Here is a 25,860-nt window from a genome sequence, read left to right on the forward strand (position 1 = left end):
AGAATGCTTTTTCACAAGGGTTAAATGCATTTTGGCATTTACTTTACTGTTAATTTTTTATAACTAGCTAGAACATCCTACTATTCCCTAAGCATGCAAATTAACAAGGCTTGCATCTCTGTTTGTGTGCATATAGACTTAAGATTTTTTAAGTGAACTGCATAGAGATTTACTGAGAAAAAAATAGAATTCTAGATAAATGTGTTCCTATAGTACAGCATTTTCCAAAATTTGATCCATGAAACACCAACTTCATGAGATGTTAATAGGAATTAAGTATGGGTAAATTTTTCTATGGTCTTCAAATTTAGGAAATAGTGAATTAATCAAAAGTCTCCCTACTTCAGGATTTCTCAAAGCCTTTAATATACTAATTCACTATAAGCCTTCTATTTAGCTTTGAGGTATGACTCTCAGATTCAATCAGGGAATGCTTTTCTTTTAGAGCATGTTGTGGCACCAGTGTTCTGCAGAACACACTGGGAAATACAGCTGTTGTAAAGTGGCCATATCTACGTGAAGACTTCAATTGGGAAGATACATCCAAAAAGATTCCTTCTGTATATTTGTTTCTTATTTCCAAGCACTAGAGCCTACCACAGTATATCAAGGAAATAATTAAGTTTATATTTCTGTCAGTGAAATAATCACAAATATATTAACCAAGCGTGGGCAATGTACATTCTACTGGACTGTGAGTGATGATATATGAAAACCATTCTTTCCCTTATTTCCTAGTTGCTATCTTCTCAGAGGTTGAAACCAATAAAAACCTGAAGCAACAGCCCAGACAAAATTTACTAACAGTACATAAGCTACAGCTTAGTTTGGTTCAGGAAACATTTATTGCGTGTCTCTTTGTGTCAGGCAATGTAAGCGACTGGTCTGTAAAGATGTAAAGGTCTTCCCTGAAAGATCTTCAACTCTACATGGGGAGAAATTTACGGTAACAGATTATTTCAATACCCTGTGGTGATGGTGATGTTATAATAGCAATGGCTGACATTTACTGAGTGCTTACTAGTTTCTGTTCATTGTTCAAAAGGCTGTATGTGTATTAACTCATTTAACTGTCACGAAAGCACTTTGATGCAGGTACTGTTTTCATCCCCACTGTATGAGAAAAATGCAATGAAAGATATGCTAAGTGCCTTAGGAAAAGTATGGGGTGGGGTGAAGGCAATTAAGGGGAGACTTTCTTGAAGAGATGACTTTGATACCGTTTTGGTGGCTATTTTTACTTTTCCCTCCAAAAGTGCTGAAACATAAAATTTGTTACTTTCTAATCAATGATTGCCTTTGTTGCCTTTAATGAGTTGATCTAAAAAAATGAAATGATGTTATTCTTCCTCATAAAACCTATTTATACATTTAATAAAATACTTACCTGGGCACATTATTCTACTCAACAAATATTGGTGACATTAATCTTGGGACTTTGTTCACAGTTAGGTAGCTAGCACCTTGGCAAATAAGCCAAGGATTTATTGCCCTCATTGATTTTCCAGGCTATTTTTTCCCCTCCTACTCTCCTGCTGTGCTATATGTTATGGTCCTTATGTGTATACTTTTAGTTGATGGTCATAAACTTATCAAACTTGAATTAAAAGGGCCCTGAGACAAATCCACTAGCCAATAGATTTATTCCTGTGAGCAACTTAATCATCTCTGTTCTCACTGCCTCTTTACTTCAACCTTAACCAGACACAACTGTGGGATCCAACAATCAATGGCATATTTCCATAGCCAAGAAATCACTTCTGAGGATTCCAGAGAGGTTTCTCTTTTTAAGGCTAGTGGAGATCACTGAAACTGGATTTATTTCTACAACTCAGAAAAAACAAAAATTAAAGCAGAGTCCATTTAAGATCTGTAAACACAAGGGAGAATCTCTCCAGCTGAATCTAGGGCTGAGAGCAGAATGGGGGCTCAAACTGGCTGGTTGCTAAGGTAAAGTAAAATGGAAAGTATAATTATCATTGTGTACTAAGGTACCTTGAGGAATATTGTCTTTTTGTTCTAAAAAAAGCAGTCTCTTTTACAGTAACTCACTTGAAATCTCTAAAAGTCCCTTATGTGTCTTTTGTATCCTGTCACGTAAGTAGACTTTCTTACAGCAGGCATATTAACAAATGTGAGACTAACTCCTATAGACAATGGCATGCTGGCTTTCTAAGGGTGTGGGGAAAGGCCTGATTTGTATCATTGGCCAATTTCTGTGGTTTAAATATTCCCACATGGCCCAACTTCAAATACCAGATCATTTTTTTAAATTCAGGAACTCAGATAGACTCAAGTAGACAGACACACTAAGCCAAAAGTGGAATGGTTTCTCTCCTTTGAATGAAGTTTTGCCTCTGCCTTCACAGCCCCCTTCTCTGATCTCAAGCACTGCTCCTACTAGTCACTGGTTCCAAACCTGCATGTGGATCGGAATCAGCTGGGAGCATTTACTGAAAATATGAAATCTCAGAGCCCTGCACTAAATCTTCTGAATTAGAATCTCCAACAGGGATGGGGACAGAAATCTGTATTTGTTTAAAGCATTATTGGTGATTCTGATGAGTCACTTGGCCTCCTGGTCAGCATTTGAGAACCACTATTTCCACCATTCCTGTTACTAGTGTGATCCCTGTTCCCCTTCATCTGTGAAAGATTTTGAGCTAATAATAATCTGTGACAATCTACTCACTGAATTAGCTATGTCTCTGACAGAAAAACCTAAAGGATTAATAAAACTCTGGCTAGACACATCTACCCTAACTCAAAGATAGGTATAAATCCTGGTAAGCATTCATGTCAGTTATCTTCTCCACCTAGGAATGTCTAACTTAGAACCTCTGCTTTTCCCCCAGAAGAATTTCTGGCAGAATTCTAAGCTGTCTGTTTTTTCATGTGCCTTTCAAATAAATACCTAGCAATTCCAGTCAAAGAACTCCCTCTTATTCACAGTATATAAATTTATTTACCGTAAATACTTTATACTTTAAAGTGAATTATTATATAATGAGATAGGGATTTATAATAAAATTAACATAACACTATACTGACAATTTACTTTTATTTCCATATTTCAGAACATAGCATTAAACTACTATAATTATGTTTTTGTGTTGTATTTAAATAATAATTGAATCCATTTCTTCATGAGGCCCCTTTTCCCTTCCCTCTCCTTTTAATGCCAAAGAATATGTTAAATGTTAGATGTATGGGAAATTGGGTATGGAATGTTGACAGCCATTTGATAACACTTTTCTATAGAAAATTTCCCTTTAATAGAACACATGGTTTGAAATTGATGTTTGAAGAAATGCTTTACAGAACAGAATCAACTCCCTTTTTAGGAAGCAGCTAGTTATTCCTTTACAATAAATTTATTGACCTTTATGTTATGTTTTTAAACTATTGCATAGTCTCTCATATTTTTTTTTTTAATTGGCAAATGGAAAAGAAACCAGAATTAATTTGCTGTCAATGTAAACAACCTCTTGAAACACTGGCATGCCCTTCCTTCTTCCCTGGTGGGCCAAAATAAATGTAGTCAACTGCCTTTCAACAGAGACTGAATGAAAATAAACTTGGTCTTTCTGCCCTAAAACCCAAATGAAATGTTTACCAAGATACCATTTGGTTACTTGGTTACTGTTAACCCAACTAGCCATCTGTATTTGTAAGGAAAGAGTTCTATTATCCATCTTTTTCTTCTTTCTGGCTTAGGTGGAAAGTACTCACCAGATGGAAACAAAGTGCCAAGAGTGGGCGACTATCTTGCCGTAGACCATCTTTTCACCCTTCATAGTCTACTCAGATATTATTCTCACAACATCCCCAAGAAAAATCTCTGTGTTTCTCTACTTGCTTGTACCTCTTTTTAACAATTATTGTATTGTACATCTAATATGGTTATTTTTTCCCTTCAAATTTTCTTAGAAGTAAAATTGTTAAATTAATTAAATCTAGAATACCTTAACAGTGACACATAATGGAACCCATATGTGGGTTCATTCTTGTGCCTGTGTTCCAGTCCATATCAGGAATGGATTATTTTCCATGGCTCACTAGAGTCCTACCAATAGTGCTTAATGGCATTTTTCCTTCAAAGTTTTAGCAAAGCCACATGAGTTCATTTTATGTCAAAGAAACAACATAGACACTTTGTTTTATCCTGAAAGCAACTGTGAATCATTCCAGCATAGGATCAATATGAAATAACTCTTTTTGAAAAGCAAGCTTTAAATAGAACCAGTGATACAGAAATAAAAATAGCGACTTGGCAATAATAGTATGGAAACTTTAATCTCAGCTCTTAAACAATATAGAATATGAAACCAGAGGGTTAAAAAATGAAAGAGAAAGAAAATACATATGATAATCATATTAAGACTATCCTTTAAAAAGATTAGAAGACATATATTAAAACTTGCCCCCCAAAACAGTGAAATTTTATGAATTGATGAATAATAAAAGTTAGTCAAATTTGGAAAGAGAAGTGGGAGAGGTCTAAAATGTCTCCAAAACAAAAAAGTGTAATTCACTGAATAAATAAATAATATATGCCATTCTGTATTTGATGAGGACAAGCATTAAATAATCTAGCAAATAATTATAAAATAGTCTTAGAAAAACTGGACAAAATTAGATGGGATTTAAAGAAGGGAATTATTATTTGTTGAATGCCTATTATGGCCAGACACTGTGCAGGGCAATTTACATAAATTATCTTATTTGACATTCTTTGTGAGTTAGGTGATATCTTTTATAGTTCACAAATGAGGACACTGATGCTTAAATTGATTAAATGATTTGTTCAAGTTCACACAGTTTCAGAGGTAGGGCTGGGATCTGAACCCAGGCTTGTCTGATCACAAAGACTTTGATCCAAAGAACTCAGTTCCACCCTGTGGCCCAAGTGATTTAAACAAAATGAATTTTAAAAGGTAGAAATAATCAGACATACATATCAGAGCCAAAAGTAATTTTTAAACAACCCAGATTTTTTTTTAATTTATGGCATTGGGTTTTGAATAAGACCCTGCTTGCTGATAAATAACCATGCAAAGTTTGAATGTAAAGAGCTGCACTTATCATAAGGAATCTTAGTATAAGAAAGATGGCAGTAACAGGAGAGTGGTCCAGATAGACCAACGAAACAATCAAGAAAAGAGAGATACTAAGGAATAAATAGGAAAGAAAATAAATATTCTCAGATCAACTAGGAAACTGCTTGGGGAGAATACAGTAACTTTCTACAGATACTCAAAAGGTATAAGCGAACATAGAGAGTGGCAAAAAATAATTTATTTCCCTAGAACAAAGAGTTAGAATTAGACATAATTTGATGAAAGTGAGGTAAAAAAAAATTGATTGATATGAAAAAATTTTGCTGCCAGTAAGAGGCATTTATGGGTGAATAATATTTCCTACAGAGTTAGAATAAAGAACTTTAATTACAAATAATAAATAATAAACTTGACTGAGTGATGCATTAAATAGAGGAAATAGTCTTGCACTAATGTAAGAATCAATCTTGCACTGGGAAGATTAAAAATATTCTGTTCTGTTTGCCCATTTCAATTTTCTATGGATTTGTTGTTTTTTGTTTGTCTTGTTTCTAGTATCTTAGGATTGCAATGCTGTGGTGCTAAGATACTAAAAACCTATTTCAAAAAAACAACTGTGAGCCTTTTAGGAGATTCATCAAAACATAAAATCATTTCATGGTTGTCACTCACTGTGAGGCACATTCATTCAACAAAGACTGAGTGAGTCCCTAAAATGGGTCAGGCATGGTCCTAGGTTACGGGGATCAGAGATGAGAAGACATGGTTCCAACTTTATAGGCCTTCACAGTATAGTATAAAGAGAGCAGTTAGGTGAAAAATAATGAAGAGATTACAATGAAGTCCAGAAGACCATCAATCATTAAGAAATATTTATTAAGTGACTATAAACATCCATTTTTATCAGCTCAGCACAGATTCACTCAGTGCCTACCATGTGGCAGGCCTATCCTACTCACTGTATGTACAACAAAACAGTCACTAACTCAATGGAGACAGACTATGAATAAATTTACCCAAGTAAATATGTAATTAAAAACTGCAGTAAGTGTTATGAAGAAAAGGGTACGAGGGCAGACTACAGCCGGGACTACCCATATCAGTTCAAAGATGACAGATCAAGCCAATAGGGGCTCTTTTTCCAAGGGAAAAAGGAGTACAAATGACCCTAGTTACTGGTAAGGTGCCTGGGTGGGTGGTACCTGAGTAGACTAGGAATATAGGAGGCTTTCTTCAACAAAAAGATAATGGTCATGATGTAACCAAATCCTTTAAAGCAAAATACGGTGTCCAAAATTACACCAAAAAGGACATAAACATGAGCGACTTCTTCATGAACGTATCTCCCCGGGCAAGGGAAACAAAAGCAAAAATGAACAAGTGGGACTAAATAAAGCTGAAAAGCTTCTGTACAGCAAAGGACACCATCAATAGAACAAATAGAAAAATACTGTATCCTACAGTATGGGAGAATATATTCATAAATGACAGATACAATAAAGGGTTGACATCCAAAATATATAAAGAGCTCACGCACTTCAACAAACAAAAAGCAAATAATCCAATTAAAAAATGGGCAGAGGAGCTGAACAGACAGTTCTCCAAAGAAGAAATTCAGATGGCCAACAGACACATGAAAAGATGCTCCACATCACTAGTCATCAGAGAAATGCAAATTAAAACCACAGTGAGATATCACCTCACACCAGTAAGGATCACCACCATCCAAAAGACAAACAACAACAAATGTTGGTGAGGTTGTGGAGAAAGGGAAACCCTCCTACACTGCTGGTGGGAATGTAAATTATTTCAACCATTGTGGAAAGCAGTAGGGGGTTCCTCAAAAAGCTCAAAATAGAAATACCATTTGACCCAGGAATCCCATTCTTAGGAATTTACCCTAAGAATGCAGCAGCTCAGTTTGAAAAAGACAGATGCACCCCTATGTTTATTGCAGCACTATTTGCAATAGCCAAGAAAAGGAAGCAACCTAAATGTCCATCAGTAGATGAATGGATAAAGAAGATGTGGTACATATACACAATGGAGTATTATTCAGCCATAAGAAGAAAACAAATCCTACCATTTGCAACAACATGGATGGAGCTTCAGGGTATTATGCTCGGTGAAATAAGCCAGGTGGAGAAAGACAAGTATCAAATGATTTCACTCATCTGTGGAGTATAAGAACAAAGGAAAAACTGAAGGAACAAAACAGCAGCAGAATCACAGAACCCAAGAAAGGACTAACAGTTACCAAAAGGAAATGGACTGGGGAGGATGGGTGGGAAGGGAGGGAAAAGGGGAGGAGAAGAAAGGGGGCCTTACGATTAGCATGTATAATGTTGGAGGGGGTGCATGGGGAGGGCTGTGCAACACAGAGAAGACAAGTAGTGATTCTACAGCATCTTACTATGCTAATGGACAGTGACTAATGGGGTATGTTGGGGGGACTTGGTGAAGGGGGGAGTCTAGTAAACATAATGTTCCTCATGTAATTGTAGATTAATGATACCAAAAAAAGAATTACACCAAAAAGTTTTCGCATAATAAAATTTGTACACTCAAAATTACTTTCTTCTAACTGAAGTAGCAATCCTGGAATGTAAAATTGGCTATTTAACTGTGAAAGATCTCTTAGATATACCCAGGAATAAATAGTAACTGGCTCAGTTACAACTAGTAAAGAGGAAAGGAATGATACAGAAATCAAATTGAGGGTCTGAGCAGTGATGATGTAGTAAAGCATTAAAAATAAAGGGTCTGACTTTTGTATTTATTTGCATTAGTCATTTAAAAGTTTATAGAAGATATATAGAAAATATACTTAAATACCATACACTCATTATTTAAAAGCATTAAATAGAGGCAAGGAATGACTAGATTTCATGTATAAATGGATCTCCTTTTTAGTGTGGGATGTACAAAAACTCATGAAATATTGCATTTCAGTAAGTTAAAGGCAAGTCTTAATTTAAATTATTTTCTTGTTAGAATAATTCTAGCATAATTTTATTTGAAATTAACATGCTTTGATATTGTGGAACTAGCTATCTTTTTTTTTTCATTATAGTATCATCAATATATAATCTTATGAAGGTTTCGCATGAGCAGCATTGTGGTTTCAACATCCACCCATATTATCAAGTTCCATTCTCTCCCACCCCATTGCAATCACTGACCATCAGCCTAGTAAGATGCTGTAGAGTAATTACTGGTCTTCTCCATGCTATTCTGCCTTCCCCCTTGATCTACCTATATTGTGTGTGCTAATTATAATGTACCTTAATCCCCTTCACACTCCCTCCCCACCCACCCTTTCCAACCCCTTCCCTTTGGTAACCACTACTCCCTTCTTGGAGGCTGTGAGTCTGCTGCTGTTTTGGAACTAGCTATCTTTGAACTCAATGCATATAACATTAAAGGATAAATAGAAAAATGTTGCATAGGACAGTAAGAAGTTATACCATACTGCCTTTGACAGAGTAGGATTTGTTTACAATTTTTTCTTTATTTTTGTCTAGCTATTCCTCCACTAGCAAAATAGTTGATAGTAGAGGTAAAGAAGAAAACAGTACCAAAAAAAAAGGTAGAAGACTTCATTTTATCTAACATTTAACTACACACTTAATATAGTTCATACTGTCTCCTTTCTGTTTAGAGCTGCATCACAAAGTCATCCTCCCTTAACTCCCATTCCCTCTAAGAACCTCGGCAGGCAGCTGGGCTGCTTTGAAATGGCTTTGATACTAAAAATTCCCCTTCAGAAATTCTGTAGGGCCTTGGCCTTTTCAGGACAAAACAATGTTGGGAGGCTGGGAGGCGCTGCTGAAGTAGTAGGCTGCTGCACAGTGATGACAGCACTGGATGAGCAGCATCTTTCCCAGCTGAGGGCCTTGAACTTTGAGTTCCATTTTTAGAAAAGCTAAATGAGGAGCAAATACTTTCAGAATATTTTGCTCCCAGGGTAGCTTTTATTAACAAAATAGCAAAAGACTATAGCCATCCGGTAATACTAAGGAGTCTTAGCAACTGAAACGGTAAGATGCTGAACTCAATTGGTTGTTTCTACAGCAATCTTGGCATCATGGATCACTCTCTGAGTCAAAGATGTGTAAACAGTCTCCTAGAGTTCTAATGAAGGTGGAAATTAAGTTGCAAAGACGGCAGTGGTTTCCTTTGAGTCCATCCATCACGAAAGGCTTTAGCAACTCCATCAGAATAAAGGAAGCCATAACTCTCCCGCATTTTCCTGGCCATTTTGTATTCATATTTACATACTTATTATTCACATAGGTTGACAGCTGTGCCTCTTGTCCTACATTACATTGTGGGGTACCTTCCTATAAGCCACAGGACCCTACTTTTTCTGAGCATACTCTGATCCATAAAAGAAGAGTAACAAGGGATTATTATTATTTTTTTTAATCCATAGAAAAGAACATGTAAACAGAAGAATAACCTAAGTCCACAAGACAGAATAGTCAAGAAAGCTGTTTGCCACCAAATTCCTCCCAGGTGCAAAGCAAGGAATTTCAGCTTATTTTGAAAGCCACTCAGATTGTTGACTTCCTTAAAAACAACCTAGACCTGCAATAAGGCAGTTATTCCTCTTTCCTCTGTGTTTACATGTACCCTGGACTGCCTTCATCATATCATTTACTGCCTGTGATTATTTATTTGCATATCTCTCTTTCCTCACTGAATAGTTATAACCCTGTATTTGTCTCTATATCTTTAGCCCTTAGCGTAGTTCAGGTTGACATTAAAGTCAGGAACTCTTTGCTGATGGTGTGAATGAATGAATGAATAATGGACGTTTTTAAACTAATATGTTTCATCAAAATAATAATATTCTCTGAGCATTGGGTGTCTCTAAATACCTGGTACATTGTGAAATACATACATACGTCTCATTTAATCCTCATATAAACAACCCTATGGCATAGGTGTTATTATTCTTCATCAGTGAGAAAACTAAAACTTGAGGAGGTTAATTTCACAAAATATTATAAAGAATAATAAGCCTTATAACCAGAATTGGAACTCATCTAGTCTGATTCCTAAGTTTGTGCCCTTACCAACTCTATTATATTGCCTTTGTTTTATTTTCTGTCTTCCTAATACATCTTACAGGTGATTTCCAAACAGCTATATTTACTGTCAGCTGTTGTGACTGAAACAATTATTAGTTTCAGAGACTTACAGATATACAAGTTTATTTAAAAATGTGTTGATCCATTGTTTCATTAACAGTTATGTTTCCTGGTAGAAGATGCTCCAGAACAGCCTTGCATCCTCTCTTTTCTGTAAATGCTGTAAAGGGACGGTGCTTCACCTAACAGATATATTGCTGCAGACATACGTCTGTAAATAAAATTTGTGTTAACATTTAGCAATTTATCTCTATTCATTATTTAAAGGGGAACTGTTGTAAAATCTTTTGCAAAAGTACCCATTTCCCCTATCTCGTCTGTTTTGAATGTTTTGTAATATTACTTCAGGTTTTCTTAAAACAGGACACATCACTAGAGAATGTACTATTTAAAATCAGTCATTTGCATTATTAAAGAAATCTTGGGAAAATATTTAGGAATTAAAAATGACGTAATTTTTTCAGTGCCCTGGGCTGAAAATCTCTTTTTAATAATTTCGTTTTGCCAATTTGGTTATGAGAGCAGCCATGGACAGTTTTTTTGTGGGGGGGGGGAGTGAGGGTGTGTGTGTGTGTAATAATTACTCCAATAATATATGACTTGCTACCTAGACAGGTCACATAGATTCCAAACATATCTGGCTGCCTCTCAAAGCACTATTTTGGCTTTTAAGGACAACTCACCACCACTCTATATACCAAAAATTATCATAAAAAATAATTAAGTTCAGAATGATAGTCTATGATGATAGTTCAATCCTTACTATTGGTTTTTATGTCTAACAAGAGAACACGAAGATGAAGTCAAAGATTTATGTCACTCCAGTTGGGCTGTAACTTGGGCATTCATTGTAATGAATATGTAAAAGTTAAATGCTTGGGTTACAGTTTAGAATCAACAATCAGTTAAAAAAAATGTATGTTGAAGAATCAGAACCTAAACAAAAATCTAAGAAGAAATTTTCTTCCCCAAGCAAGAAGAAAACATACCTGCATTTGGGAAGAAAATTAGAAATGTAGATTATGTGTGTCAGATATTACCTACACTACAAACTTCAGGAGAGAGGTATGCAAGGCAAGCCTCAGTGTGCAGTCTGAAAAAAGTATGCCATGAAAGGTGTCAGGGCCTTCTGCCTGGAGCTAGTTCTGCATAGTTTTCAAATGGTATTTTTGTCTTGTAATTATGTAAAAAGTCACACTGACAGAAATCCACTAACACATGTGATAGACACATTCTTCTCTGGCCATTTCTGAAATGTGTGCAGGTTTTAAAATATATGGTAATATAGAGAGGTCAAATCCCAGGAAGGCTTGAATTTTCTTTCACAGTAAAAAATAATGGTTTTGGTGGAATACTATATATTACAATGGATGGAAGTCCTACAACATCTTTCTTCTGGTTCTCTTATCTGCTCTCAAGAGCCAAGTTCATTTACCTGAGTGTTATAGTAACTATTGGTTTAGTCACCTCAAAATGATGAAATGTTTATATTGGATAATGTGATTTCATTTAAAAATAGCACCTAGCATTCACATAGCATTCTGATGTATTTGTGCTACACATATTCTCTCAAAATTATTTCTTAATCAAAAACAAATAACAAATCAATAGTGCCTTGCCAACTTAAGAGAAAAATGCCTAAATGGTCTCATAATGAAGCCCAATCAAAGAAAAAGTTTCAGGGGATTTAATGTAGAAACAGTGATGACCATAACTGTATGAATTTAAATAAAGCTGTTCTGAGAAACTCAATCTTTTAGAGGCAAAATCTTTACTTCTCTTCTTGCATTAGATAAGCTTTTTTTTTTATCTTGTAGTAATTATTCTTCTAAACTATGGATCCCTTCAAGGGTCAGGACTGTCTTATTCAAATTAGATTCCTAGGAGTTTCCTTAGTATTTAGCAGATGGTAGGTGCTCATTATGTATTTGTTGAGTACATGAATGTATAAACACTGCCTTTAACCAATGCACAGTTATCCTTTCAAACAACATCTCTTGGCATTTTCTTCTATCATCCTTTGTAAATAGCCTTTTTTTATCACTGCATTTTAATTCAATTAAATCATCATTTTTTGAGCAGTTGTAATCTGCTATTTGCTAATTTTACTAAGTATTAGGGACATACATTATCTTTCATTTAATCCTTAATACAACCTGGTAAAATAGAAATATGGAGCTCATAAAGGTTAAGAAAAATTAGCTGAGAGTTAAACTCAAGTCTGCCTCCAATAAATTGGTAGATAGGTGAATGAGACCCAGGTTCACCTTCAAGGAACTTATAGACTGTTTTGATGGGGAAAAGTAGAACATCTGATGGTCTGTATGCAAAAGAAGTGATCAAAGCTATAAGAAGAAATGTTATTTTTAAATCACTAAAGGGTTTCAAAGAAAGAATGGATCATATTCAATGTGTAAAAATAAGGAATGACTTGTAAAGGAAGGTAAACCTGTCCCTTTGATGGGTACTTGGGCTTCACACTTGGTGAGGTGGGACAGTGTGGCAGAGGGAAGAGTGCTGCATCTCATTCTTCTTTTCCAAATATCATTAAATTTCAATTTCAAAAGTTCTGTTTTTAGTACAAAAGATACAAACAGAGCTCTGACTTTGGGTACTTCCACTGTCCATATGGTTGAATTGTCTTGACTCTAATTCCATATCCTTTCAAAGACACCGTTAGGGGTGACACTTGAATATACCTTAAAGGACATATAGAATTTTTAAAAATAGATATAAATGGAAGCATTTCCCTATTGAAATTAATAAAGGTTCAGAAACAGGAAATATTGGGGTTCCATTTAACTAGAAAAGGTCTATATGCAAGAATTGGTCCCATTTAATTAGAATAAAAGCTGTATGCAAGAGAGTAATGAGAGATAAAATGGAAAAGTAGGCTAGGGCCATAGTATGAAGGACCTTAAATGTTCAACTAAAGGATAACTGTGTTTTGTAAGTTACAAATGCTTCATAAATATTAGAATTATTAACTAACATTTGTTGGTTGAATGAGGAAATAAATTAATGGGTAAGATACTCTTCCCAAAAAGATAATCATACCTTTTGCAAAAAAGAAAAAAAAAACTACATTCCATGCGCTTACTATAGTGGTTCTCAACCAAGTGGTTCTCTACACAGTATCCCCAGAAAAACTCAAATAGCTCTCTTAATTTCACAATTCCCATCTACTGACAACTCTTAAAACTGTATTTGTGATCCCAACTATTCCCCCAGGCTATTATTTCTGCTTGCCTATTATAACTTATTAGTGTGTTCTCCACATATCTGAAACTTGATATGTCTAGCCCTGAACCAATTCTCTTCTCCCTCTCTTCCCTAGCTCCGCCCCTAACATGGATCTACCTATCCCAGCATGCTCTGGCCCTATGTAAATAAATCTAAATGTTTGTAAATAATGTCACTAGCCATTTACTTTCATAGAAACCTTAAAATCTTCCACAGTTTCTGCTATCCCTCAACAATGCTTTCTTCCTCCCCATCCGATGGACTTCAAATCCTATCAATTCAATCTAAGAAAACAAAAATTTTCACATCCAACCTTCCCTCCTGTTCCTTCATCTACTGCCTGAGTCCAGGTCCTTATTCTCTCTCCTTGCTTTGGTTTCCCTATCATCAGTCTCTCCCCACTCTAGTATACATCACACAATGCCACCAAAAAATCAGCCAAAATTAAATAATAGCCATGTCATAATTCTGCTTCTTTAAAGTCTTACTTCTTATGGTCCTTAATACCCATAGGACAAAATTCAACCTTTTGGATTAGGCCTTTCCACAATCTGGCTCCAAACCTAACTCTGGCTTTTTCTTCTGCCTCATCAGCTTCAACTACTTTCCACTCAATGTATATTCTAGACGCACTAAACTTCTCACATTCCTCAAAAAGGCCATGCCCTTTCACACAATTCTCATGGCATGGAATGTCCTTCAGTCAATTCCACAAATGCTTATTTGGGCATTGACTATGTACTGGACACTGTTCTAGAGCCTGGAAAACAAAAATAAGAAGATAAAGATCCTTCTGTCAGTGAGTGCAGAGTCTAGGAGTAATGGAGACAAGCATACAAGTAATGATGATGTACTGTGATATGCACCTGATAGAAATACATGCTAAGAACACAGGTAACACAGAGAGAGTGGGTAACTGTCTGGAGGGAGTGGGACAGGAAGCATGTTGGGATCCAGATGGACCAAGCAGGGACAGGCAATGCAGGCATGGCGAGGGACACCGAGGCATGAGAGAACTTCACGTTTTCAGGAAGCAGCAGAGTTTCCACATAAAAGACAGGAAAAAAAATACAATGAGGATGAAATATACACTTAAAAATGGTTAAGATGGTACATTTTTATGGTATGTGTTTTTTTTTTTTTACCATAATTACATTTTGTTTTAATCATTTAAAGGAAATGCGATAGGGAGAGTATTTAAAGATCAGGCTGGAATAAGCAACTACCTATCTTCCCCTCCACTTCAACTTGCAAATGTCTACTCATTTTTTAGGATGGGCTCAGATGTCTAAATAGCCCCTCCTTTGTGGACCCCATGTGATTCTTTCAGCCTGTGTTCCCTTCATCTGTACTCCTTTTCTTAGAGTACTTAATCAGTGTATGGTGACTTTTTGCTTACTTCAGTTTCCCCAACAAGACTGTGAGTTCCTTGAGGGCTGGCACAATTACTTATAGAAGCATAGATCCTCTACCTGTACAAGAATTAATTAATTAGTTAATTCGCTATTAATTAACCATGTGCCAGACACTACATTAAGTACTTTACATACATGATCTCCTTTTATCCTTACAACAGCTTCATGGCATAGGTATTATTCTCATTTTCATTATAAAGACAAGAAAACTGAGATACTAAGAGACCAGATGTCTTGCCAAAAGTCACAGTCAGCCACTAGTTGAGGTAGGAAGCCAGACTGAAGCCAAACAGGGATTTTAATGATAGAAAATAATCAATGAAAGAAGTTTCCAAGGAATTAAGGGAGGGAGTGGGATCTAAAATATTAGTTGAGAAGATTTAGCAGGAAGAGTTGTCTTTGCAGATGTCAGACTCTGTGCTATATACCTTGATGGATTAATTTCATTTAAAATAATTTTATCTTCATGAAATTTCTGTGAGATGTAGACACATCACTGAAAAAACTGAGTTTGAGGAATATTAAATTTCTTACCCAAGATCACAGAGCTAGTCAGAAGCAAGGTCATTGATTAAGATATTTTCTAGCATTTCTCATGTGATTCTCATGGAAAGATGAGATTATGAAGTGGAGAAAAGATTATCCAGAGGACCTTATCAATGAATTAGAATCTTCAGACCAAGTGGTTAGGGTGAATTAAAAAGACTAGGGAAATTTTGGGATAGCCACTATGAGGATTTTTATTTTATTTTTTTAAAAAGCTAGGTAAAATCAAATAAGTGGGGTTAATAAGCATCAATTTATTGGACACAACAGAGGTTAGGGTACATGAAGAGGGTGCAGTGATGAACCCAAAAGCACACTTTTTACTTTATTCAGCTAATTTTGCTATCCCAGGAACAAAGAAATTGTTGGGGATTGTCAAAGTGTGGGCAGTAGGCAATGGCAGGACTTGGAAGACGGCTGAGGAGGAGGACTGTTGATTAACAGCAAGGAGTAGCAGAAATGGCTGATTACAGATTCTAGTCTGAGAAACTGGATTTAACCCCATGTGTCTTAGTTCATTCAGGCTGCTGTAATAAAATACCATAAACTGAGTGGTTTAAACAATAAACATTCATTTCTCACATTCTGGAGGCTGGAAATCCAAGATCATCGTGCCAGTGTTGTCTAGTCCTAGTGAGAGTTCTTTTCCAGATTGCAGACTGCCAACTTCTTGTTGTGGTCTCACATCTTCACAGAGAAGAGAGCTCTCAGCTCTTCATCTCCTTATAAGCTCACCAAATCATCACCCTCAAGACCACATCCGAACTTCCCAAAGGCCCCACCCCTAAATACTATCATCACATCGGGGACAGCCTTCAATGCCTGAATTTGGAAGGAACAAACTTTCAGTCCATAGCACCATGCACATTAAATCCAGCTTTCTTCCTATACCAGACATGAACCCTCTCGGCTGTATGTAGGACTAAAGAAACAACCAACAGTTTTACCTGGCGTCGCATAGATTCATGACTACTAACCTCATATGTGGCCTTTATGCTGCCTGGCAATTATACTTCACTTTCTAAGTCTCTCACTCACTCTTCCACTTCCATTTTTCATATCTCTCTTACCTGATGACCGTGCTTCCCATTTCATCAGAAAACAAAGCAATCAGAAGAAAAATTCCATCATCTCCCACCACTGCATTTATCCACTTACTTGCACTTGTGTGCATATGCTGTGAGCTCCATCCTGTTACTGTGAGCTGATAGTGCTCCTGCCCAAGGCCAACACATTCCCCCTACATCAGATCCCATCACTCCTCCTCACTCTCTACTCAAGTATCCCTCTAGCAATTCTCCCACCTCTCTTAGGTCATCAGCATTTCCCTTTCTGCTAGATCTAGATCACTCCAATCAACACCAAACAGTAAACATGCTATAATTTCTCCCATCTTGAAACAAACAAAAACGCAAGCCTTCACTTGAGTTCATATCCCATTCCATTCTAGCCATCACATTTCTGTGCCTCGTCAAAAGAGCTGTCTGTTAGGTTCGAACTCACTGCTATACTGAAACTGCTCCTGTCAGGACACCAATGGCCTTCATTTTGTCAAATGAAAAAATCCACTCCCATTCCTCATATTCTTGGGCCTATCAGCATTTAACACTGTTGATGTTGCCTACCTGATGTTGAAACTTTATTTGGCTTCCAGAATACCATACTCTCAAGATTTTGTTCCTTTCTCACCAACTGTCCCTTCTTTGTCTTATTTGCTAATTTGTTCTCATCACTCCAAACAAAAGCCATTCATATTTAATGCCCCTAATTTTAAAAGAAATGTTGTGGTTCATTTGCAGCAGATATGCTTCTCTCATTATAGCTTCCTATCTGTAATTAGTTTTCATTCTCAAGCATATACCAACTGACTAACAGAGGAGTGTTAGAGGTTTTGATGTCTGGTGAAAGGAAACCATTTTGGGTTTGCCAGGTCTAATCTCCACAGATAATCTAGTAACTCATTAGTCATTGTGTGTCCTCTTCTGTTGCAGTGTGTTCCTGTCATCCAGTTGGATCAGCTGTCCTTCCCTTTAGCTCACTGACCTTCTGTGACCCTAGCAATGGTGACTGCCTTTGCAAGCCTGGGGTGGCAGGGCCATTTTGCGACAGGTGTATGGTGGGATACTGGGGCTTCGGAGACTACGGCTGCAGGCCTTGTGACTGCGCGGGGAGCTGCGACCCTCTCTCGGGAGACTGCATCAGCAGGTGAAAGCACGTGGCTCTTGCTCTCATCTCTGTGTCTTTCAGGTTCTTTTGAAGATCTTCAAAACTGGCAGTGGTTTGGAATATCTTGCAGGCCATTAGTGGAGCAAAGATGTATTTGTACATGTCTTTGAAGAATTTTTGTCAAATTGCAGAGTCAAGTAATTTGTTCTTGCAAGATTCTAGAGGTGGTCTCATTCATTTTACAAAATAAATTCTTCATAACAATAGGTCCTTTAACACACTATGAAAAGTGAAAGGATGGGAAGGTAGCTGAAAAGGTTTAAATCTCTATAAGTATGTAAATTTCTACAAATATATTTATATATATTAAATTTCTATAAATATATAAAGATAATATTCATTTCATGCAAGTTCTAGGAAATTCCTTAAGTTCTTAAATCTTTTTCTATTTTTTTTAGCAACACAGATGTAGACTGGTATCATGAAATTCCTGACTTCCATTCCATGCACAATAAGAGTGAACCAGTCTGGGAGTGGGAGGATGAGCAAGGATTTTCTGCACTTCGACATTCAGGTGAGACAACAGATAAAACAAAATATCATATTTCCAGGTCTGGTCTTCAGTAAAAGCAATTCATTAAAAAACCAGAACATAGCTTTTGAATCTTATGAGGGGAACTCTTTAGTTCTGAGGTTAATAGTTTTTTTCATTATTAAACATTATGAATTCCAAAATGTTATATGAATACCCACATACACACCAAATTTTGTCATAAATTGTTCCATTTAAATTTTAAAAGGTCATAGATACATTTGAAGACCCTGTGTACCAATCTATAAGCTTGCTAGCCTCCCTTACTCCACAGAATGGGCACTAACTTGAATTTTGGTGTTTATCATTCACTTTCATGTTCTCACTACTTTACTACAAATATATATGTACAGTGTTTAAAAATTTTTATGCACATAACTTACCCATCTCCTTAAAACATTTTTGACCTGAACATATACTTTTTAAGATTTAGTTATTATATTGTATGCATGTATCACTTTTTATTTTCCCATTGTTTGCCATATAGGATATTTCCAATTATCAGTTTTCCACTGTTATATATAATGCTATAATACTACAATGAATGTTCTCTTATATGCAACTTGGTATACTTGAGAAGGAACTTCACTCGAGCAGGGGCTTGCAAACTATGGCCCTCAGGCCTGTTCTGGCCTGGCATCTGTTTTTCTATAGCCTACAAGCTACCTGCTGTAAGGTTTAAATGGTCATACTTTAAATAGTTATATAAGTACTCATATAATATCTTTAATTTTGTCTCTTGGCCCACAAAGCCCAAAATATTATCTATTCCCCTATCGGAAATTTGCTGACCCTTGTTCTAGGGTACAACCTAGGATACTGTTCTAGGATACTGTTGTGTCACAAGTGCATTCATTATCAAATTTACTACATATTGCCAAGTAGTTCTCTGCAGTGGTTATATATATTTGCATTCCATCAGCAAAGTATGACATCCTGTTGCTCCACATCCTTGCTAACGCTTTGTGTTTATTTAAGAAATTATTATATAACACATACAAGGGACCAAGTACTATTCTAACTCACTAACTCAAGTACAGGTGGACTCATTTAGTATTTATTGAACATCGAAAGTTAATGCAAACTTCTCAATGTTCACCAGTTTGATGGATGTGAAATGGCATCTTGCCATTCCAAATTGTATTTTCCTAATTACTAACATGGTTAGTACTTTTTCATGGTTTCTTGGCCATTTAGGTCTCCTTTTTTTGTAAATTTTTTTACTAATTTGTAGGTGCTCTTTATTAACTCATACATTGATCCAACCAATATACCCATACTTGGTGCCAGGGCTGTAAATGTAGTAATTTAACCAAACAGACAAAAATCCCAGCCTCAGGAGCTTACATTCTTGCAGAAGAAGACAGATAATAAACAAATAAATAAAATATTTAGTATAATGACATTTAGTATTAGAGAAATATTAATTTCTCTAGTATTAGAGATGTTTAGTTAGATAAATAAATCAGGAAGGGGATAAGAAGTGCTTGGAAGTGGCGTATTTTTAAATAGGTCATCAAGGAAAGCCTTATGAAAGATAATGTGTGAGAAAGAAATCTAAAGGAGGTAAGAGAGTGAGCTATTCAGATAATAGAGAGAGGAGAGTTTAGGCAAAAGACAGCAAGTGCAAAAGCCCTGAAGTGGGAACAGAAACAGCAAAAAGGCCCACCTGGCAGGAGCAAAGAAAGAAACAACAATTTAATACATTCTCATGGAGCACTTACGGATCCTTCAAGAATCAAGATCCCAGATTTGAGAAATACTAATATTTTTAATTCTGCATCATGTTTTTTTCCATTTAATATAATCTTATGATAATTTTCCTAATGGTTTCATATTAATTTACAACAGTAAAGAAGATGGGAATGATAAGGTAATATGAAGTTGTCATATTTATCTTCTTAGCATTTGAAAAAAAAGTTTCTTTCATTAGCTTTTTGCCTTAATGCTACATAATCTGAATTCTATAATTTTAACTTTAATAACTGTTTTTAAAAGTTTTCTTCTATTTTTCTAACACAATGATTTTCATAATTCTCCAAATTGGTCTGCTAAGCCAAATCTGTAAAAATCAAGTTTTTTAGGACTGCAGGACATTTATTAAGCCAATCATCATGTTACTAGAGAGCTGGCAGCACACCCATTAAGCACATAAAGTGCTGGCATCAGAATGACTCCAGACTCTCACGTCCACAACAGCTGTTAGGTCTGTCATGTCCCTAGAGAGTCTCTGAAATTCATCTGGATGAGCTCCAGATTGAGGAAGACATTGTTCAATCTCCTGCCAAACAGCAATATTATCAATGGGTATAGAATCATGCTTCTGGGTAGCTTTTCTCAACAAAAAAGTGATAATCAGCCCCCTAAGCACTGTGGTTTAATCCCAAATATGTGTGCTTATCTACCAATTTACCCATCTTAAATTTCAGTAACTGGGAGTATAATGCATTATACCAACCTCAAGAGAACATTAATTTCTACCACTTCTTGTGAGGTAGAGAATATCAGATGTAAAATTTCACTTTCTGTACAACAAAACTGACTAACTATTACTCCAGAACTGTAAACATGCTTTTTAAAAATATTATAATAACTCAGTATAACTGAAGAGGTCTTTCTCCCTTCCAGATTTCTTGTAAGCCTGATCAACCAAGATTCATTCAAAAACAAATTTTAATGTCTGCTTTCTTAACATATGAAAAGGGAGCAGCCAAAGAAAAGAATTTCAAATAACAGACCTATGTATGTTCTTATAAACTTAAGGACTAAAGAGAAGAGCATATGTTGAGAAATAATATATGCTGTTTGGAGTTGCTAAGGTTTTATAGCGTATACTCTCCTGCCTTGGTGGAATTATCAAAGGCCATGGGGCTATCCACTTAGGTTACTACAATTTCTAAATGAGTAATCTTCTCTGCTATGTTTAGATTATATGCAATATCATTTAACAAATCACAGCAGCTAATTTTAAGCATCTTTGATTCCCCTTTCCCACTACTTAATTCCACTGTGATTTTCCACTTCAAATCTCATTCTCTGATTTCTAAAGCAGGTTCAGTTAGAGCCAATATGTCAGTCACTGTTTTCCACATCACCATGTCCACCTAACCAAGGCTCACTAGAATCAATCTCTCATTTCCGCCTGGATGTTCTATTAGCATCTCTAATTCCTTATAATCTCATACTAGACTTCTGTTGCTTTTGCCTACCCAAATCCATTTCCTCTTTTTGCCTGCTGTCTGTGGTAGCTCAACCCAGTTTTTCTTTGGGGAACCACACTGCTCCCATTTAATACAGTCTTGGAGAGGCCAGTATGATGCTCTCTCCCTGGAAGTTAAATTTTGACCTGAAAGTAAAAGTGTGAACATGATTTGAGTTCATGATTCCAATGGTAAAGCCATAAAAGAGACTGAGCTATATAGTTCCTGCTACCCAGATCTCTCGCATGTCCCTGACTCTTGCGCTTTCTAAGTTCTTTTCTCCTTCCTATGAGCTACTACATATCCTTTAAATAATTAAATCAGATCATTGATTGCTACCCAAAAATCTTGAATTATATACCCCTGAAATGCTCTCCTTCTCCTAACTTCCCTATTTCTGTTAGAGATACTTCATTTATTTTTTTTAAAAACTTCACTCCTAGTAATTTAGGGTAGGTTTATTCATAAATATTTTAAAGTATTTGTTGACAATGTGAATGGGATCCAATTTCCGACAACATTTTCTTTCTTTTTTTTTTTTGAACAGTTACCCATATTATTAATCCTCACCCCTACTAGTACAGCTACTATCTGTCACATAGGAAGATGTTACAGAATCACTGGCTATATTCTCCATGCTGTACCACTATCCCTGTGACCAAAGTACATTATAATTGAGAATTTTTGTGCCCTTTTATCCCCCTCCCCCTCCCCCCCCACCCACCACAACCCCTCCCCCATGGTAACCACCAGTCCCTCTTCAGTGTCTATGAGTCTACTGCTCTTTTGTTCATTCTGTTTTGCTTTGTATTTCTACTCCACAAATAAGTGAAATCATATTTGTCTTTCTCCTCATGACTTATTTCACTGTGTAAAATACCCTCTAGATCTATTCATGTTGTTGCAGATGGCAGGGTTTCTTTTCTTTTAATGGCTGCATAATATTCTATTGTGTGTATGTATCACATCTTCTTTATCCTTCATCTACTGATGGACACTCAGGTTGCTTCCATATCTTGGCTGCTGTAAATAATGCAGCAATAAACAAAGGGGTGCATATATATTTTTGGATCAGAGATTTTTGTTTTCTTCAGGTAAATTCCTAGAAGTGGAATTGCTGAGTCGAATGGTACAAATCCCTCTCCTCTGACACCAAATGCAATGGTTTATTTTTTCCCTACATACACAAATAACAATAGTAATATTATAAACAGCAGTAATAGTAGTACAACTCCATTCAGGTTTCTGGACCTGATTCCAATGTGTGTATGTGGGTGGGGGTCTTCCCACACATACTAACACCAGGCAATTCTCAAACAACAGCAGGGTGTTAGAGAACTCAACTCAATTCTGATGGTATCTTCCCAGAGACAGCACCAGATTCCCCATGTTAAGGGCCCCATTCTATAAGACTTCCCTTTAAGCCCCCACTCCAGATGCCAGTTGCAAGCTGCAGGCATTTCCCTCTACTTCTGACCTACTGGCTACAGATTGGGAATTCCTATGACCTCCCCCTTAGGTTCAATTAATTTGCTAGAGCAGCTCACAGAATTCAGGAAAACACTTAATGTTTACCAGTTTAATAAGGGATACCATATGGAGATTGGCTTAAAGATGGCAGTGTGAGAGGTGAGACAGAAACCTCCTCCCAAAACTACATATAATATGAAAATATAGCAAATACAACTAATCCTGAAAGAGCAACAGGAAAGAAGGCTGCAACAGACTGCCTACATCTGGGGAAAAGAGCAGACCTCACAGAAAAGTATTAAGTACTGAAGCTGTGATCCGGTGGAACCCAAGTCCTTCCTCCACCCCAGATCACCAGCGGGAGGAAGAGAAATGGAGTGGGGTGGGGGTGAAGACCTAGGATTGCTGACCACCCAGACCTGGAGATCTGCTCTGGGAGCATGAACCTACATTTCATGGTGCTCTGGAGAAGAGTGGGGTTGGAAAACTAAGACAGGTGGAACACTAGGAGAGACTGAGATTCCAGCCACTTGTGGAGAAGAGTTACCCACAACCGACCACTCTGGGACAAAAGAAAGGTGGCCACTCTGAGAGACTCCCTACAGTGAGAGGGCTTCTAAAGGGGCAAGGATTGCACAGAGCTTTCGGCTCAGGAAAAAGGACAGGTAGACAAAATTATCCCAGCACACTCAGCCCAGAAGGTTGGGAACTTTCAGGAGCTTCGGGTGCTCCATCCCCCTGGCTGGCAATGAAGCTCTAAGGCCACCCACCACAATATGCAGCCTGCTGCCCCTTCCTCCTGGCCGGTTGGCACTGGCTCACAGGCCTGCTGCCCCTACCACTGCACCAGACCAGCCAGAGGGCAGCCCCACCTATGGCTACAAGGGTGTAGTATAGGGGTTCCTCACTGCATGCTCAGGCCACTGATCCTCCTGCAGCCAGGAAGCAGGAGAGAGCTCTTTCCTTCCAGCAGGAACCAGTGCAGCTTGCCTGCAAACAGCCGCCATCACTCCAGGGGCTGAGCAGCTCCAAAGAGTAACGCTTCTGGGCACTAGAGGGAGCCTCCTACACCAAGTTATTTTCACAGATATGAAATGTCAAAAGAACCTGGTACAAACCAAAATCCAAAAAACACCAGAAAGAGGGCCAAGTGAAACTGAACTCACCAATCTTCCTGAAAAATATTTAAAAATAAAAATCATAAATATGCTCACAGAGCCACAGAAAAGTATTCAAGACCTCAGGTAGGAATTCAAGAAAGAGAGAGAAAGTTTGAAAAATACAGTATCTGAAATGAAACATACAATGGAGGGATTTAAAAGCAGATTAGATGAAGTAGAGGAGACGGTAAGTGAAACAGAAATTAGAGAACAAGAATACAAAGAAGTCGAGGCACAGAGAGTGAAAAGGATCTCTAGGAATGAAAGAATATTGAGAGAACAGTGTGATTAATCCAAACAGAACAATATTCACATTATAGGGGTACCAGAAGAAGAAGAGAGAGAAAAAGGAATAGAAAGTATCTTTGAGGAGGTAGATGTTGAAAACTTTCCCAATCTAGGGAAGGAAATAGTCTCTCCAGCCATGGAGGTGCACAGATCTCCCAACAAAAAGGATCCAAGGAAGACAACACCAAGACATATAATAATTAAAATGGCAAAGATCAAAGATAAGGACAGAGTATTAAGAGCAGCCAGAGAGAGGAAAAAGATCACATACAAAGGGAAACCCATCAGGCTATCATGAGACTTCTCAAGAAAAACCTTACAGGCCAGAAGGGAGTGGCATGATATATTTAATGAAATGAAACAGAAGGGCCTCAAACCAAAAATACTCTACCAGGCATGATTATCATTTAAATTTGAAGCAGGGATCAAACAATTTCCAGATAAGCAAAAGCTGAGAGAATTTACCTCCCACATATCATCTCTACAGTGTATTTTGGAGGGCCTGCTATAGATGGAAGTGTTACTAAGGCTAAATAGCTGTCACCAGAGAAAATAAAACCACAGTAGAAAAAGTAGACCAATTAATTACTAAGTAAATGTAAAATTAAATCAACTAACTCAAAGTCAGTCAAGGGATAGACAAAGAGTACAGAATATGATACCTAATATATAAAGAATGGAGGAGGAAGAAAAAGGAGGGAAAAAAACTTTTAGATTTTGTCTGTAATAGCATACTAGGTTTTAAGTTAAATTAGACTGTTAGATAGTAAAGAAGTTACCCTTGAACCTTTGGTAAACACGAATCTAAAGCCTGCAATGGCAATAAGTACATATCTATCAATCACCCTAAATGTAAATAGTCTGAATGCACCAATCAAAAGATATAAAGTCACTGAATGGATTAAAAAATAAGACCTGTCTGTATGCTGCCTACAAGAGACTCACTTCAAACCCAAAGACATACATAGACTAAAGGTGAAGGGATGGAAAAAAGATATTTCATTCAACTAATAAGGAGAAAAAAGCAGGAGCTGCAGTACTTGTATCATATGAAATAGACTTCAAAACAAAGAAAGTAACAAGAGACAAAAAAGGATATTACATAATGATAAAGGGGTCAGTCCAACAAGAGGATATAACATTAAAATATCTATGCACTCAACACAGGAGCACCTACATAAGTGAAACAAATACTAACAGAATTAAAGGGGGAAACAGAATGTAATGTGTTCATTTTAGGAGACTTACACACCACTCACTCCAAAGGACATATCAACCAGACAGAAAATAAGTAAGGAGACAGAGGCATTGAACAACACATTAGAACAGATGGACCTAACAGACATCTACAGAACACTCCATCCAAAAGCAGCAGGATATACATTCTTCTCAAGTGCACAGGGGACATTTTCAAGAATAGATCATATACTAGGCCACAAAAAGAGCCTCAGTAAATTCAGAAGGATTGAAATCGTACCAATGAGCTTCTTGGACCACAAAGGTATTAAACTAGAAATTAATTATGCAAGAAAACAAAAAAGCCCACAAACACATGGAGGCTTAA

At 36.8% G+C, this 25,860-nt stretch overlaps 1 protein-coding gene across 1 annotated transcript in view; it reads left to right on the forward strand.

Annotated features, from left to right (window-relative positions):
• Nucleotides 1-25,860, forward strand: part of NTN4 (netrin 4) — a 106,494-nt gene that overhangs the window by 70,576 nt on the left and 10,058 nt on the right. Inside the window, exons 6-7 of the mRNA XM_036891303.2 lie at nt 17,412-17,625; nt 18,045-18,160. Of these exons, the coding sequence (XP_036747198.2) occupies nt 17,412-17,625; nt 18,045-18,160 (330 nt within the window). The remainder of the gene's footprint in view (nt 1-17,411; nt 17,626-18,044; nt 18,161-25,860) is intronic.

This window comes from Manis pentadactyla, chromosome 10 (genome assembly GCF_030020395.1).
Source record: "Manis pentadactyla isolate mManPen7 chromosome 10, mManPen7.hap1, whole genome shotgun sequence".
NCBI classification, from domain to species: domain Eukaryota; kingdom Metazoa; phylum Chordata; class Mammalia; order Pholidota; family Manidae; genus Manis; species Manis pentadactyla.